General features: G+C 41.5%; 1 protein-coding gene across 3 annotated transcripts in view; it reads right to left on the bottom strand.

Annotated features, from left to right (window-relative positions):
* The window catches only part of tenm3 (teneurin transmembrane protein 3), a 207255-nt gene that overhangs the window by 95206 nt on the left and 99307 nt on the right, over positions 1-12742 (bottom strand). For 2 of the 3 annotated variants that reach the window (XM_059335432.1, XM_059335440.1), the window contains exon 12: positions 10700-10885. In XM_059335432.1, coding sequence (XP_059191415.1) covers positions 10700-10885 — 186 coding nt within the window. Of the gene's footprint in view, positions 1-2147; positions 2157-8699; positions 8727-10699; positions 10886-12742 lie in introns of all 3 variants that reach the window. The other variant, XM_059335424.1, reaches the window with a different exon arrangement.

Raw genomic sequence — 12742 nt, 5'->3', positions numbered from 1 at the left:
TACCTGGAATGAGGCGGGGCTTTTTTCTCCTCTAACAAAAAGTCTGGTTGCTGATTGGATAGAGCGCTAAGCACGATGCGACGCAGTACTCGACGCCACAACAACACGCACCATTTGTAAAAGCCGGCGAAGCAGTGTTGCCAACTTAGCAACTTTGTCGCTATATTTAGCGACTTTTCAGACCCCCTTAGGCACTACTTTTTCAGAAAAGCGACTGGCGACAAATCCAGCGACTTTTTCTGGTGTTATTGACAAGCCGCAAGGGCCGGCGGCTTGTTAAGAAGAGTAAGAACGAGTTGAAGCGGCACAGTCCTCCTGCAGCAGTCTCTCCCAGCTGCAGAGCCGGAGGGGATGTTAACCCCTTAGCGTCCAGTCTGCAAATTGCTAATAGGCTAACAGTTAGCTCTGTAGCAGTACAGTGTGTATGTGCTGCTGCTGCAGGAGGTGTTCACTTAGCGATCTCTGTTTGTTTACAAAGCACCGGACACTCTGTGCACAGTTAGTGATGCCGGTTAATTTACGATCACTATGTTTATGATCAGCGCTGTGCATAATTAGCCATGCTGCTTTTTTTATGATCAGCTGCTGACGTTGTGCACAGTTGCGTCAGTTTAATCTGTTGCGTATTTACCTCTCAGATAACACCTCAGTATACATTATTAGTACCATCGTGGTGTGATGGAGTCTTGCTGTCCCAGACTAAAGGTCTTAATGCTGTTTCTGAGGCTTTACCATTTTTTTATTCAAACATATTGCTTATCAGCACAAAATGCTACCTTCAGTCCAAAAATACCTTCAAAAAAACAAAAGAACCATATTGGTTAAATCCTGATGTGTGTAAAGGCATTTGGCCCTGTATGATGAACCTTTCTCCAACAAATGGACTGACAGACTGAAAGACAGATCAATAGACAAATAGGACAGATCAATACATTATCCCACATGTGAGAGACACAGACTGACAGACAGACAGACAGTCAGCCTTCGGTGAAATGTACTGATGTTGTAGTTTCACATGAACCACTAAAATTCCCTACAGCCAAAAGGGCTACTGAGTGCTGCATGGCTTCAATTGGAAATTAATTCAAAATAATAGTGTTTCTCCTCTGTAAACAAAGAAAGATGTTAACGTTGCATAAAAAGATGATAAATAACAGGGCATACAAACAAACAAACAAACAAACAAACAAACAAAACAAAAATAAAAATCAAAGCATAACATTCTGAGGATGTTAAAAATTTCAACATTTATCTGTCCAAAGAAGTCAAATCTGAGGGAAATTGACCACCCCACCAGCTGACAGAGACTGCAACTTTTCTCCAAGAAAGCTTTTTTTGCTTTAGAAATATGGATTCCTTTGGTCTTGTTTGTCAAGTCAGTGACAAAAACAAAATCACAGGTTAAAATCCATGTGAAAACACAACAGGTAGACAGATACACAGTGCACAAAGTATAGGGAGGACAGGGTGGTTTGGACAGCATGCCTCCAAAGGCTATACTTTATGCCTCTGTTTGACATTCCTTGATCACAGAAAAGACAGTGAGGCTGGCAATCAGATTAATAAACGTGAGTATCAGAACCAAGCAAAGCCCAGCTGGAGAGGTAAAGATGGAGGGCGAGGTGGTAAGGAGGGAAGGAAGAGAAAAGTAGAGACAGGAAGCTGAAGATAGATTGATAGGGACAAAGGGAACGGCAGCTGACTAAATTTACACGCACATACATACATATATATATATATATATACACACACACACATATCAGGCTTGTGGATGCAAGACAAAACAGGAGTCACACACCTTAGGTTTGTGTCTGCTTGTGTGTGTGCATGTGAGTATTTCCATTTTTGTGCTTGCGTGCATCTTCATCTGTATAGTCTGTGTTGTGTGTGATAATCAGAGAAAGGTACCATAATGATGTGACAGAAAAACAAATGAGGCTGGTAAAAAAAATGCAGAAATTGCAACAAAAACAATAAGACTCCAAAAAACACAAACACTGAGCTTTAGAAAAAAGAAAAAAACAAACAGGAAATATAAAATGAAATGGAACAAATCAAAATCAAAGGAAGTTTAAGTTGACAAAGCAGTGTGAAGTAGTTGTATTTTGGGACAGTCAGGCCTTCATTTAGTCTTTGGCATGAATTACCTTTATATCCTGAGAATAGGAGAGGGCACGAGGGAGAGAGGGAGGAAAATTAGGGAAAAAAAGTAAATCGAAACAAAAGCAGCACTGCCAAATATACTCTCTGTGATGGACAGATGGAAATGGCAGCCAAAGGAAGAGGACGAGAGGAAGAAGGAGCTGGGGTCACGGGAGAGCAATAACAGAGAGAGACACAGCAGTAGAACCTCAACAGTCAAAATGATCAGGTCATTTAAATCTGTCTTCATTCACATATAAATCACACAAGAGGGAAGAAGGACAAAAAGCAGCTGACGATACATTTCTTTCACAATTACTATTTCTATAAAGTAATGAATGAAAGAGTCTCAAACAACAACTTCTCCTCTAATCAAAGATTGTGTTCTTGTAACCTTTCAGTGAACATGAAAGCATCAGGCTGAAAAATAATATAGATTATGTCAAAGAAAATGTTGGCTGAACTACACTGTAAAAAAGAAAATGTTGTTTTGATGGTAAAAACCTGCAGCTGTGGTTGCCAGAACTTTCCCGTAATAAATACGGTGCAACTTTTTCTAATGATTGGGTAAAATTATATTTTTATACACACTCTAGATAAAACATTTAAGATTTTTTTTTAAAGATTATATTTTACCGTAAAAAATAAAAAGTTTTTCCGTCAAAAGAAATGCTGTTCTGCCATATGATTGACAAGAAAATACTTATAAATGCAGCATAAATTAAAGATTTTACCATTAAATATTACAGTATATTTTTGTTAGAGATATGGTGTTTAGTACATTTAACAGTGAGAAAAAGTATTTTTAGAGAAAGTAAATGCAAAAATTACAGTGACAGGCTTGTATATATATTACAGTATATTTTTGTCACAAACACGTTGCCAGTATATTTAACAGTGGAGTAAAGTAAAGTAATTTTTTTTTAATGTAAAAAATACTGTTTTGGCTGATACATTTACGGTGTTTCATTGTTACTGAAACTGAATTAACCCATTTATCGTTTTTCACCGTAAAATCTACAGACTTTTTTTTACAGTCTAAATTGTTATACTGATATAATGTTAAATGTAGTACACATTTTGAAGAAGTGCTTAGTAGATGCAGGATCAAACAGAAATCAACATGTTTGTTTCCTAAGCTGCAGTTCCTCTAATGACCGCTAGATGCTGACTCCAAGAAAACTTTGAATGAGGACGTGTAGTTTTAAAGAAGTAGCTCATAGCTAGACAGTCGCTAAAATCTGTTTGTAAAAAGCAGTGCAGTAACAGAATCTTGATTAATTGTTGATCCTAGTTTGTCAGTTCACCAGCAGCCATTGACATGATTGACAGCTGTGTTGGAGACTCCTTGGCTCTGATTGGTTGGTTTCATTCAGGTGTAGTGGATTCTTGAAAATAAAACTAGGAGCACTAGGAGGAGGCAGAGGAGCATTTTTTTTTTTTTTTTTACCTGCCTCATGTATTACTGTCAGGATAAAGTGAGAGTTTCATCAAACATGAGAAAAAACACATTTTATAACAGTTATAAACACTTTGCCTATATCTTATTGCCAGGATAATCTAAAAAAAACAAAACTGTAATACATTAAAATTGGACTATTTTGAAACAACATTTGCATCTTAATATTGGAGAGTGGGTGTCTCATGGAGGAGTCTGGGCTTCACACCCTGTTACAGTCCAACAACTAATGCGTAGGGCTGGGCGATATATCAATACAAAAGACATATCGATATATTTTTTAAATACGATATGGAATTAGACCCTCCTCCAAGAATCGCCACCTTATCGTGGTGGAGGGGTTTGTGTGCCTCAGTGATCCTGGGAGCTGTGTTGTCGGGAGCAATAGCTCCTGGTAGGGTCTCCCATGGCAAAGTGGTCCCAGGGGAGGGGCCAGACTAAGAGCAATTCAAAGACCCTTATGAAGCGGGACCATTTAAAACAGTGTACCTCGCCCGGCACGGGTAAACCGGGGCCCCCTCCTGGAGCCAGACCCATGAGGGGAGCACGAAGGCGAGCGTCTGGTGGCCGGGCCTTTGTCCACGGGGCCGAGCGCCGCTGTGTTGGAGTTCTCCCCGAGGAACGAGAGGGTCGCCTCCTTGCGGCTGCAAGTCGCAGGGAGAAGGTCTCTGACTGTTGTTTGTGCTTATGCACCAAACAGCAGTTCGGAGTACCCGGCCTTCTTGGAGTCTCTGGGTGGTGTCCTGGAAGGGGTACCATCTGGGGACTCCATTGTTCTTCTGGGAGACTTCAACACTCACGTGGGTAACGATGATGGTACCTGGAGGGGGGTGATTGGGAGGAACGGCCTGCCCGATCTAAACCCGAGTGGTGTTCTGTTATTGGACTTCTGTGCTAGTCACGGATTGTCCATAACGAACACCATGTTCGAACACAGAGTTGTTCATAAGTGTACCTGGTACCAGAGCACTCTAGGCCAAAGATCGATGATCGATTTTATTATCGTATCGTCTGATCTGCGGCCGCATGTTTTGGACACTCGGGTGAAGAGAGGAGCAGAGCTGTCAACTGATCACCACCTGGTGGTGAGTTGGATCAGGTGGCGGGGGAGGATGCTAGACAGACCTGGCAAACCCAAACGCGTAGTGAGGGTGAACAGGGAACGTCTGGCAGAGGCCCCTGTCTGCAGGGTCTTCAACTCACGCCTCCGGAAGAATTTCTCCAACATCCCGGGTGAGGCTGGGGACATGGAGTCCGAATGGGCCATGTTCAAAGCCTTAATTGTTGACGCGGCTGGTAGGAGCTGTGGCCTGAAGGCCGTCGGTGCCTGTCGTGGCGGCAACCCAAGAACCCGCTGGTGGACACCAGCGGTGAGGGAGGCCGTCAAGCTGAAGAAGGAGGCCTTTCGGTCTTGGCTGGCCGAGGGGTCTCTGGAATCAGCAGACAGGTACCGTTCGGCCAGAAGGGCTGCAGCTGCGGCAGTCGCTGAAGCAAAAACTCGGGTATGGGAGGAATTCGGGGAGGCCATGGAGGAGGACTTCCGGTCGGCCTCAAAGAGGTTCTGGAAAACCGTCAGGCAACTCAGGAAGGGAAAGCAGGGCTTGGCTCAAGCGGTGTTCAGCGGGGGAGGAGACCTGCTGACCCGACCTGGGGATATCCTTAGACGGTGGAAAGAACACTTTGAGGAACTCCTTAATCCAGCCAAAACGTCCTCCGTAGAGGAGGCAGAGTCTGAAGACTCAGGGGAAGACTCATCAATATCCCTGGCGGAGGTCGCCGAGGTAGTTAAAAAGCTGCCTGGCGGCAAGGCGCCAGGGTTGGATGAGATTCGCCCTGAGATGCTGAAGGCTCTGGACATTGTTGGGTTGTCATGGTTGACACGCCTCTTCAGTGTCGCGTGGAGGTCTGGGACAGTGCCTGTGGATTGGCAGACCGGGGTGGTGGTTCCCATTTCAAAAAGGGGGACCGGAGGGTGTGTTCCAATTACCGTGGAATTAGACTTCTCAGCCTCCCCGGGAAAGTCTACTCCAGGGTGCTGGAAAGGAGGCTCCGGCCGATTGTCGAACCGCAGATTCAGGAGGAACAATGCGGCTTTCGTCCTGGACGTGGAATAGCGGACCAGCTCTTTACCCTTGCGAGACTTCTGGAGGGGGCATGGGAGTTTGCCCATCCAGTCTACATGTGTTTTGTGGATTTGGAGAAGGCTTATGACCGTGTCCCTCGGGGAGTCTTGTGGGGGGTACTGCGGGAGTATGGGGTACCGGGCTCGTTGCTATGAGCTATCTGGTCCCTATATAACCAATAGGGCATTGTACCGGACCGTTGTGGTGAAGAAGGAGCTGAGCCTGAAGGCAAAGCTCTCGATTTACCGGTCCATCTACGTTCCAACCCTCACCTATGGTCATGAGCTTTGGGTAGTGACCGAAAGAATGAGATCGCGGGTACAAGCGGCCGAAATGAGCTTCCTCCGTAGGGTGTCTGGGCTCAGCCTTAGAGATAGGGTGAGGAGCTCAGACATCCGGAGGGAGCTTGGAGCAGAGCCACTGCTCCTTCGCGTCGAAAGGAGCCAGTTGAGGTGGTTTGGGCATCTGGTAAGGATCCTCCCGGGCGCCTCCCATTAGAGGTGTTCCGGGCACGTCCAACTGGTAGGAGGCCCCGGGGAAGACCCAGAAGACGGTGGAGGGATTATATCTCTCGCCTGGCCTGGGAACGCCTCGGGGTCCCCCAGGAGGAGCTGGACGTTGTGGCTGGGGAGAGGGGCGCCTGGAATGCCCTGCTTAGCCTGCTGCCACCGCGACCCGGCCCCGGATAAGCGGACGAGAATGGATGGATGGATGGATGGATGGATGGAATTAGACCATATATAGTCTAATATATATATATACTAATATACCTGTATACCTGGGTACCCGGTACCTGTATATATATGTATGTATATATATAGACCATAATATAGTTAAAAAAATATATAAATTTCTTTATATATAAATGCTTACTAGGGTTTATAATATTTGGTTCTTTCGCAATGTTTGTTATTCTTTTTTCATATAAATATATTTATTTTGGAAAAAGATTGGCCCTTTTTTATTTCATAGGCTATTTTTATTTAAGATTTTTATTTTATTTAAATGTGCACTTTATGGAGCTTTGATTATAAAAAAAAGGTACTCCTGTTGTTATACAGTATTTATATTCATTTAAATAAATGGTTTCAATAAAACTACTTGTGACATGTCATATTTGGCTTTGACTGAACATTTGCTCTCACTTTGTGATAAAATATCGAGATATATATCGTATATCGATATTCAGCCAGAATATATCAGAATATGACTTTTGGTTCATATCACCCAGCCCTACTAATGCGTGCTCTTTTTTTTAAAATTTTTTTTATTTTTTTACTATAACCACAATCTCTCCCTGTATGAGTTGCCTATTTTAACTATAGTTTATTGGCCACTGCTGTGAAAATCTCAACCATCCATGTGCAGAAATCATTTGAAAAATATGACACTGAACATAATCTTGGCTTTTGTAGAATCATTCAATACCAACGATCTGCTAGGTCATACAATATTTATATTGCATATGGACTCTAAAATTCTGGCTGCAGCCCTTGTTCCTGTCGTGTTAAGTCAATAGTATATCACTGGAGTAGTCTTTGTTCAGAGACATGTTAAGTTGACACTATATTGGTTACTGTTTGCCAGTCTGTAACTTCAGCTTCAGGCCCACTCTCACCATATCCTAATGTATGGCATTTATGAGAAGGATTTAATTAGCAATTAAAGCTATACATAACCTTGACCAACTAATATGACTATATGTGTTTTCAGTACATAATGTTAAGTAAGGCCACCTTCTGTTCCAAAATAGGTTTTTACTTTGATTGCCTAATGCATTGCAGCTGAGCTCCTTATCTAGAATGTCCCCATGTTGTGCACAAACAAGTCTTAAAATAAGCTAAATTGATTTAATACCATCAGAGTGTGATGACTATTTGCTTTGCTAATGTGAAAATACTTAAAATTACAGAAATGTCTCATCTACAAAGATGTACGACTGACATCTTTAGTAAGTAAGTGGACTGTGTGAGTCAGATAATGGTTGCCTAAAACCTTTCACACACATGTAGGAGTATGTCTGTGTATAAAGACAGGCAGAGGAGATGGAACAGCTGACAGGAAAACTAAGCCTAAAGCAGAGCCAGGATTTCAGGGTCCACATCAGAAACATTCACTATTATATTTGTCTCTCCTTGTACTGAGATTGTCTTTTAAAGTAAAAATATACTCGATCCCCAGCCATTAACAATGTCAAACATTACAATGTCAAATATGAACTATCTATAAAAGGAACAATAACAGTAACAGGGAGACAGTTTTTGTAGCAGTTCTCTTTCATGCTTAATTTTCCCTTTGTTGTGATCCAACTTTAAATACTTAAAAAAAACTGGATCAGTGCCCTGTTTACATATGTTAACAGCTGTACAGAAACCATAAAGCAAGAGTTATCAATGTCAAACCAATTCATAATAACATGATAAAAAGACTGGAAGTCAAAAGAATTCATTACTTTAGAGACTTTCTCCAATTTTGACTTTCTGACCTACATTAGGATGGAAAAGAACAATGTACTGCTGACATATTGTGTCTGGATGCGTCATCTCTTTTTCAAAGTGTATCCCAGCATTCAAAGCCTTAAACCAAAGCTACTACTGAGGAACCAGTGGACAACATACAGAGAGAAACCCATTCAAAACAAGCTGCAAAGTAAAAAAACAACAACAAAAACTCCCCAGGTGTATATTTATCAGAACACATCTAAGTGGGAAACCCAATGGGCAATACAAATAAAAGCCATTGTGCGATTGGCTAAGGACAATATTAAAATCCTGAAAGCAAGAGTAATAGTGCATATTATCAGAGCGGGCAAAATGATAGGGGGATGAGGGGAAAAAAAACATAACATATTCAAAACATCCAGCATTTTAAAAAGTCTGAATCAGCCACAGCTCCACATGAAGAGAAAAGCAAAGGAAGAAGGGACGATGAGAAAAAGCAAGTGATGGGGAGAAGAAGAGAAAAGAGCACAGTACCTTTTACTCTAATGTCCGGATTATGAGCTTTTAGAAGGAACGGGGAAAGAGAAAGGAAGAAAAGAGATAGATAGAAAGAGAGCATTTAGTCCATAAACATAGTCAGCAATCAGTGAGGTCAGCTAATCACAAGTGAATGAAGAAAGCATAGAGGTAGAAATTCAGCCAGACACAACAAGATTCAGTCAAACAGAGAAAGTGAAAGAAAGAGAACATCTGTGTTATTCCTCGTCTGAGACACATCATTTAGAAAAATCATAGTGCATTATGTAAGCTGAAATACCCATACTGAAATATGAAAACTGCCAATGAATGAATATGGAAACAATTCGACAGTGAGGTCACAGTTCCGAGAAGTGTATAACACGAGAAGCAAATGTGATGGTTAGAGAGTGTAACCATCACAGTGTAAATGGATTTCCCCTCATCTCACTGTTGTAATGCTCTCAGCTATGCTTTCGACGTGTGTGTGTGTGTGTGTGTGTGTGTGCACGTGTCTAAATGACAATAACTGAATCCAATCTGCAACTCTTTCCCAGCAACACTGTAGCTGCCTGTCAACAAGTGGAGTGTTTGGTGGTGAGCTAAAGCCCAGCTACTCCTCTGTTTCTACACACACACACACCAAGATAATTTTTTTTTTTGTTATTTTAAGCGTTCAACATGCTTATTTCTAGATTTAACAATCTTAATTTTATAAATCTTGTCAAGGTAAATTATCTGTCCACGCAGCAAGATCATTTCCCTCAGATTTACTGTTTTATCTGGTTTTTGAACACCTTTTTACACTGTAGCATATAAGGCTGTCAGGCAAACTGCTAAATGCTAAAACATTTGACTGGTTTGGTCCTGGACGACAAAAAAAACAGATAGAGGCACACACACACACACACACACACACACACACACACACACACACACACACACACACACACACGTAATACACAGTTTAGGTGAGCTACATGGCTGGTGAGGGACTGAACTGCCTGCCTCACCTAGTGCCTCCTCACTGCCCTTGTAAGATTGCTGAGCTACACACATATATTATATACATCATCTAAACTATGGAAAGTCAGGGCAGCATATATTAAGTGTTTGAAACAATTGATTGGTGACATACAGCAGAGCAGTTTGCTCAACTCGCTGCTGAAAAAGTTAATCAAAAAGTGAATGTGAAAATGTGTTTATAGTTCAAACCATTTGATAAATATAACCATCTAATTAATTTTTTATTATATCTTGATAATGGCAGGTCAAGCCCAGCATCCCCTGATTCACTGCACATCACTGATTCACACACACACACACACACACACACACACACACACACACACACTCACAGAATATATACACTTTATCTGTCAATAATAAATCACATTTTCATAATCCTTTCATATAAAAAAGTAAAAAATATTTAATTACAACGACCATGTTTATACATATATATATATATGTATATACATACTACGTTTTAATCTTAATACAAATAAAAGTTAAGCAAACTAGACACAGGCTCAGATTCCTAGAATATATGTATGTCTATTGACAAAGGTTGGTCTTTTCTTACTGCATTTGCACTGTTTTCTCTTATTTGAAGAAAATATGTCTTTAGGATTGATTATAGAAAGAAATGACCGGATGTGTTTGTTGCAGTACGGTTGGGCTAACCCTGGATATTTAATTTCCCAATGAGATTACCATTTATGACTGATTTTGAAGGACAATTCTCCTTTTTGTAACCAGGATCTCATTTTCACAAATGGCATTATCATAGCTCCAATTTTAATGGACAACAGCAATAACCAACCCAAACATCAGCATCCAGATAATTAGCAGAAACACTTCCTCTAATCTCAGTCTAGCAGCAGCCATAAAAGGAAAAAAACTGTAATGTATCTGTCATGGGCTCAATCAATTCCACCAACTCTCAAGTTCTTTTCAGGTTTCATGAAGTGTGTGTGTGTGTGTGTGTGCGTGTGTGTGGTGTATGATCCACTCACCAATATTGCAGTGCTCCCCTGTCCATCCCTGGTCACACTCACACTTCCCTTCCTTACACACTCCGTTCTTGCTGCACAGTGGGTGGCAGGCCTTCTGGTCACACAGAGTGCCTGTCCAGCCCTCCTCGCACCGACACACACCACCGTAACAGACACCATGGTTGCCACAGTCCACCTCACACAGCTCTGTATGAGGAAAAAAAGACAAATATTAACACATAAAAACACAGAAACATCTTAACTGCAATATATTAGTTTATGGAAGATAACTAGGGCCCGGACTTGATTAAAAAAATTAATCAAATTAATTAGAGGCTTTGTAGTTAATTAATCGAAATTAATCGCATTTTAATTGCATATAAATAATTGACCTGAGAACAGTGAGAAGTAATTTTTAGGTATACCATTGAATAATGACTGAATACATAAGCTCAAGCAACAAAAATCTTGTTTATTTTTGTTCAAGTCCAACAGACCTGTGCAATTTTTTGCCATTAAGTGTAGCAATAGCATATTTAGAAATATAGTACATTTGAGAAATTCAGGTAGCCTATAGGTAGGTAGACGTTCTGTAAACTAGAATACTTTGGTTTTCTCTAATCAACGCTTCCATCCGTTGTTTTTTTGTAACAAAATGTCCCATCATCCACGGGGCCAACCAAAGCGCTCTTATCAGCTTCTTCCTTCATGTTCACTGTGGTTTGTTGTTGTCTGAACTCATGAACGCTAGTTGGTGCTCCAGTATAATCAGTCCGCCTGAAACTCATCCAGTGAGAAACGTTCCGCGTTGCAAAGATAAGTGCGATAAAAATGTGTCGATTTTTTTGTAACGCGTTCATTTTTGTGTAATTAATTAATCTTAATTAACTCGTTAAAGTCCTGGCCCTTAAGATAACATTAGCAAACTTGGTTTAAGGCACTTGAAAACAATACTGTAAATATGCATAATGTGACATATGCGTCATGTTATTGCCAGGATTATACCTATCTCTGTGTGTTTGATTGTTTTTGACGGATCCAAAGAGCAGGTTAAGAAAAAGCCAGAACACATGATAAGTGTATTTGTGTGTTTATATAATTTATTTAGTTTGTGATCTGTGCGTGTGTGTTTTACAAAGGGACAAGACTTAATTGGATGCGTGTTTAATGGTTTTGACAAGACAATGCTCAGCCTAACAGCCAAAGGCAACTCCAGTAGATGTGAGAACACATACTCACACACACATACTCCTTTTCTCTCGTCTTTGTTTTTATGTCAAGCCATCTGTTACTGATCTGCATTCCTCCTCCAGCTTCTTCTATCTCACCTCTTTTTCTGCATCAGTGCTGTCACTTGTCTTGCTGGCTCTCACTTTCTCTTTATCTCCCTCCCCTTCCTCAGCACAAGAAAACAGAAGACTGTCTTCACCAGGAAAAAAGATACCGTTGGTCATTTGTTCACATGCCAAAGACGACTTATGTTTACATTTTGTTGACAAGCAACTTCTTCTGTGCGTGTAAATTATGACTCCTGTCTGTCAGGAGCCAAAACAGACATCACGCGACATTGTCATAGCACAGAGAAACCCTTTATGGAGAAGATCAGAGCGGTTACATAGTGAAATCGTGTTTATTCACCTCGGGCAGCTTTCGAAGGTGAAATCTTTTCTTGCACACGAACACTTCGAGACACCAATCCATGCTTTTACTACCTCTCGGCTGGATTACTGCAATGCACTTTATTTTGCTGGAAAACGGTGGATTGCCCCCTCTGGGTGGGGAGAGGTACTGCCTCAAGCCAGGGAGTTCAAGTATTTCAGGGTCTTGTTCAGCAGTGAGAGTAGAACGGAGCGTGAGATGGACAGGCGGTTTGGTGCGGCGTCAGCAGTAATGTGGGCGTTGTACCGGACCGTCATGGTGAAGAAGGAGCTGAGCCGGAAGGCAAAGCTCTCGATTTACCGCTCCATCTATGTTCCAACCTCACCTATGGTCCTGAGCTTTGGGTAGTGACCGAAAGAACAAGATACAAGCAGCCGAAATGAGCTTCCTCCGTAGGGTGGCTGG

The sequence above is a fragment of the Centropristis striata genome, chromosome 1, assembly GCF_030273125.1.
Source record: "Centropristis striata isolate RG_2023a ecotype Rhode Island chromosome 1, C.striata_1.0, whole genome shotgun sequence".
NCBI classification, from domain to species: domain Eukaryota; kingdom Metazoa; phylum Chordata; class Actinopteri; order Perciformes; family Serranidae; genus Centropristis; species Centropristis striata.
The sequence above is the reverse complement of the archived record's forward strand: the minus strand, read 5'-3'. Positions and strand labels throughout refer to the sequence as shown.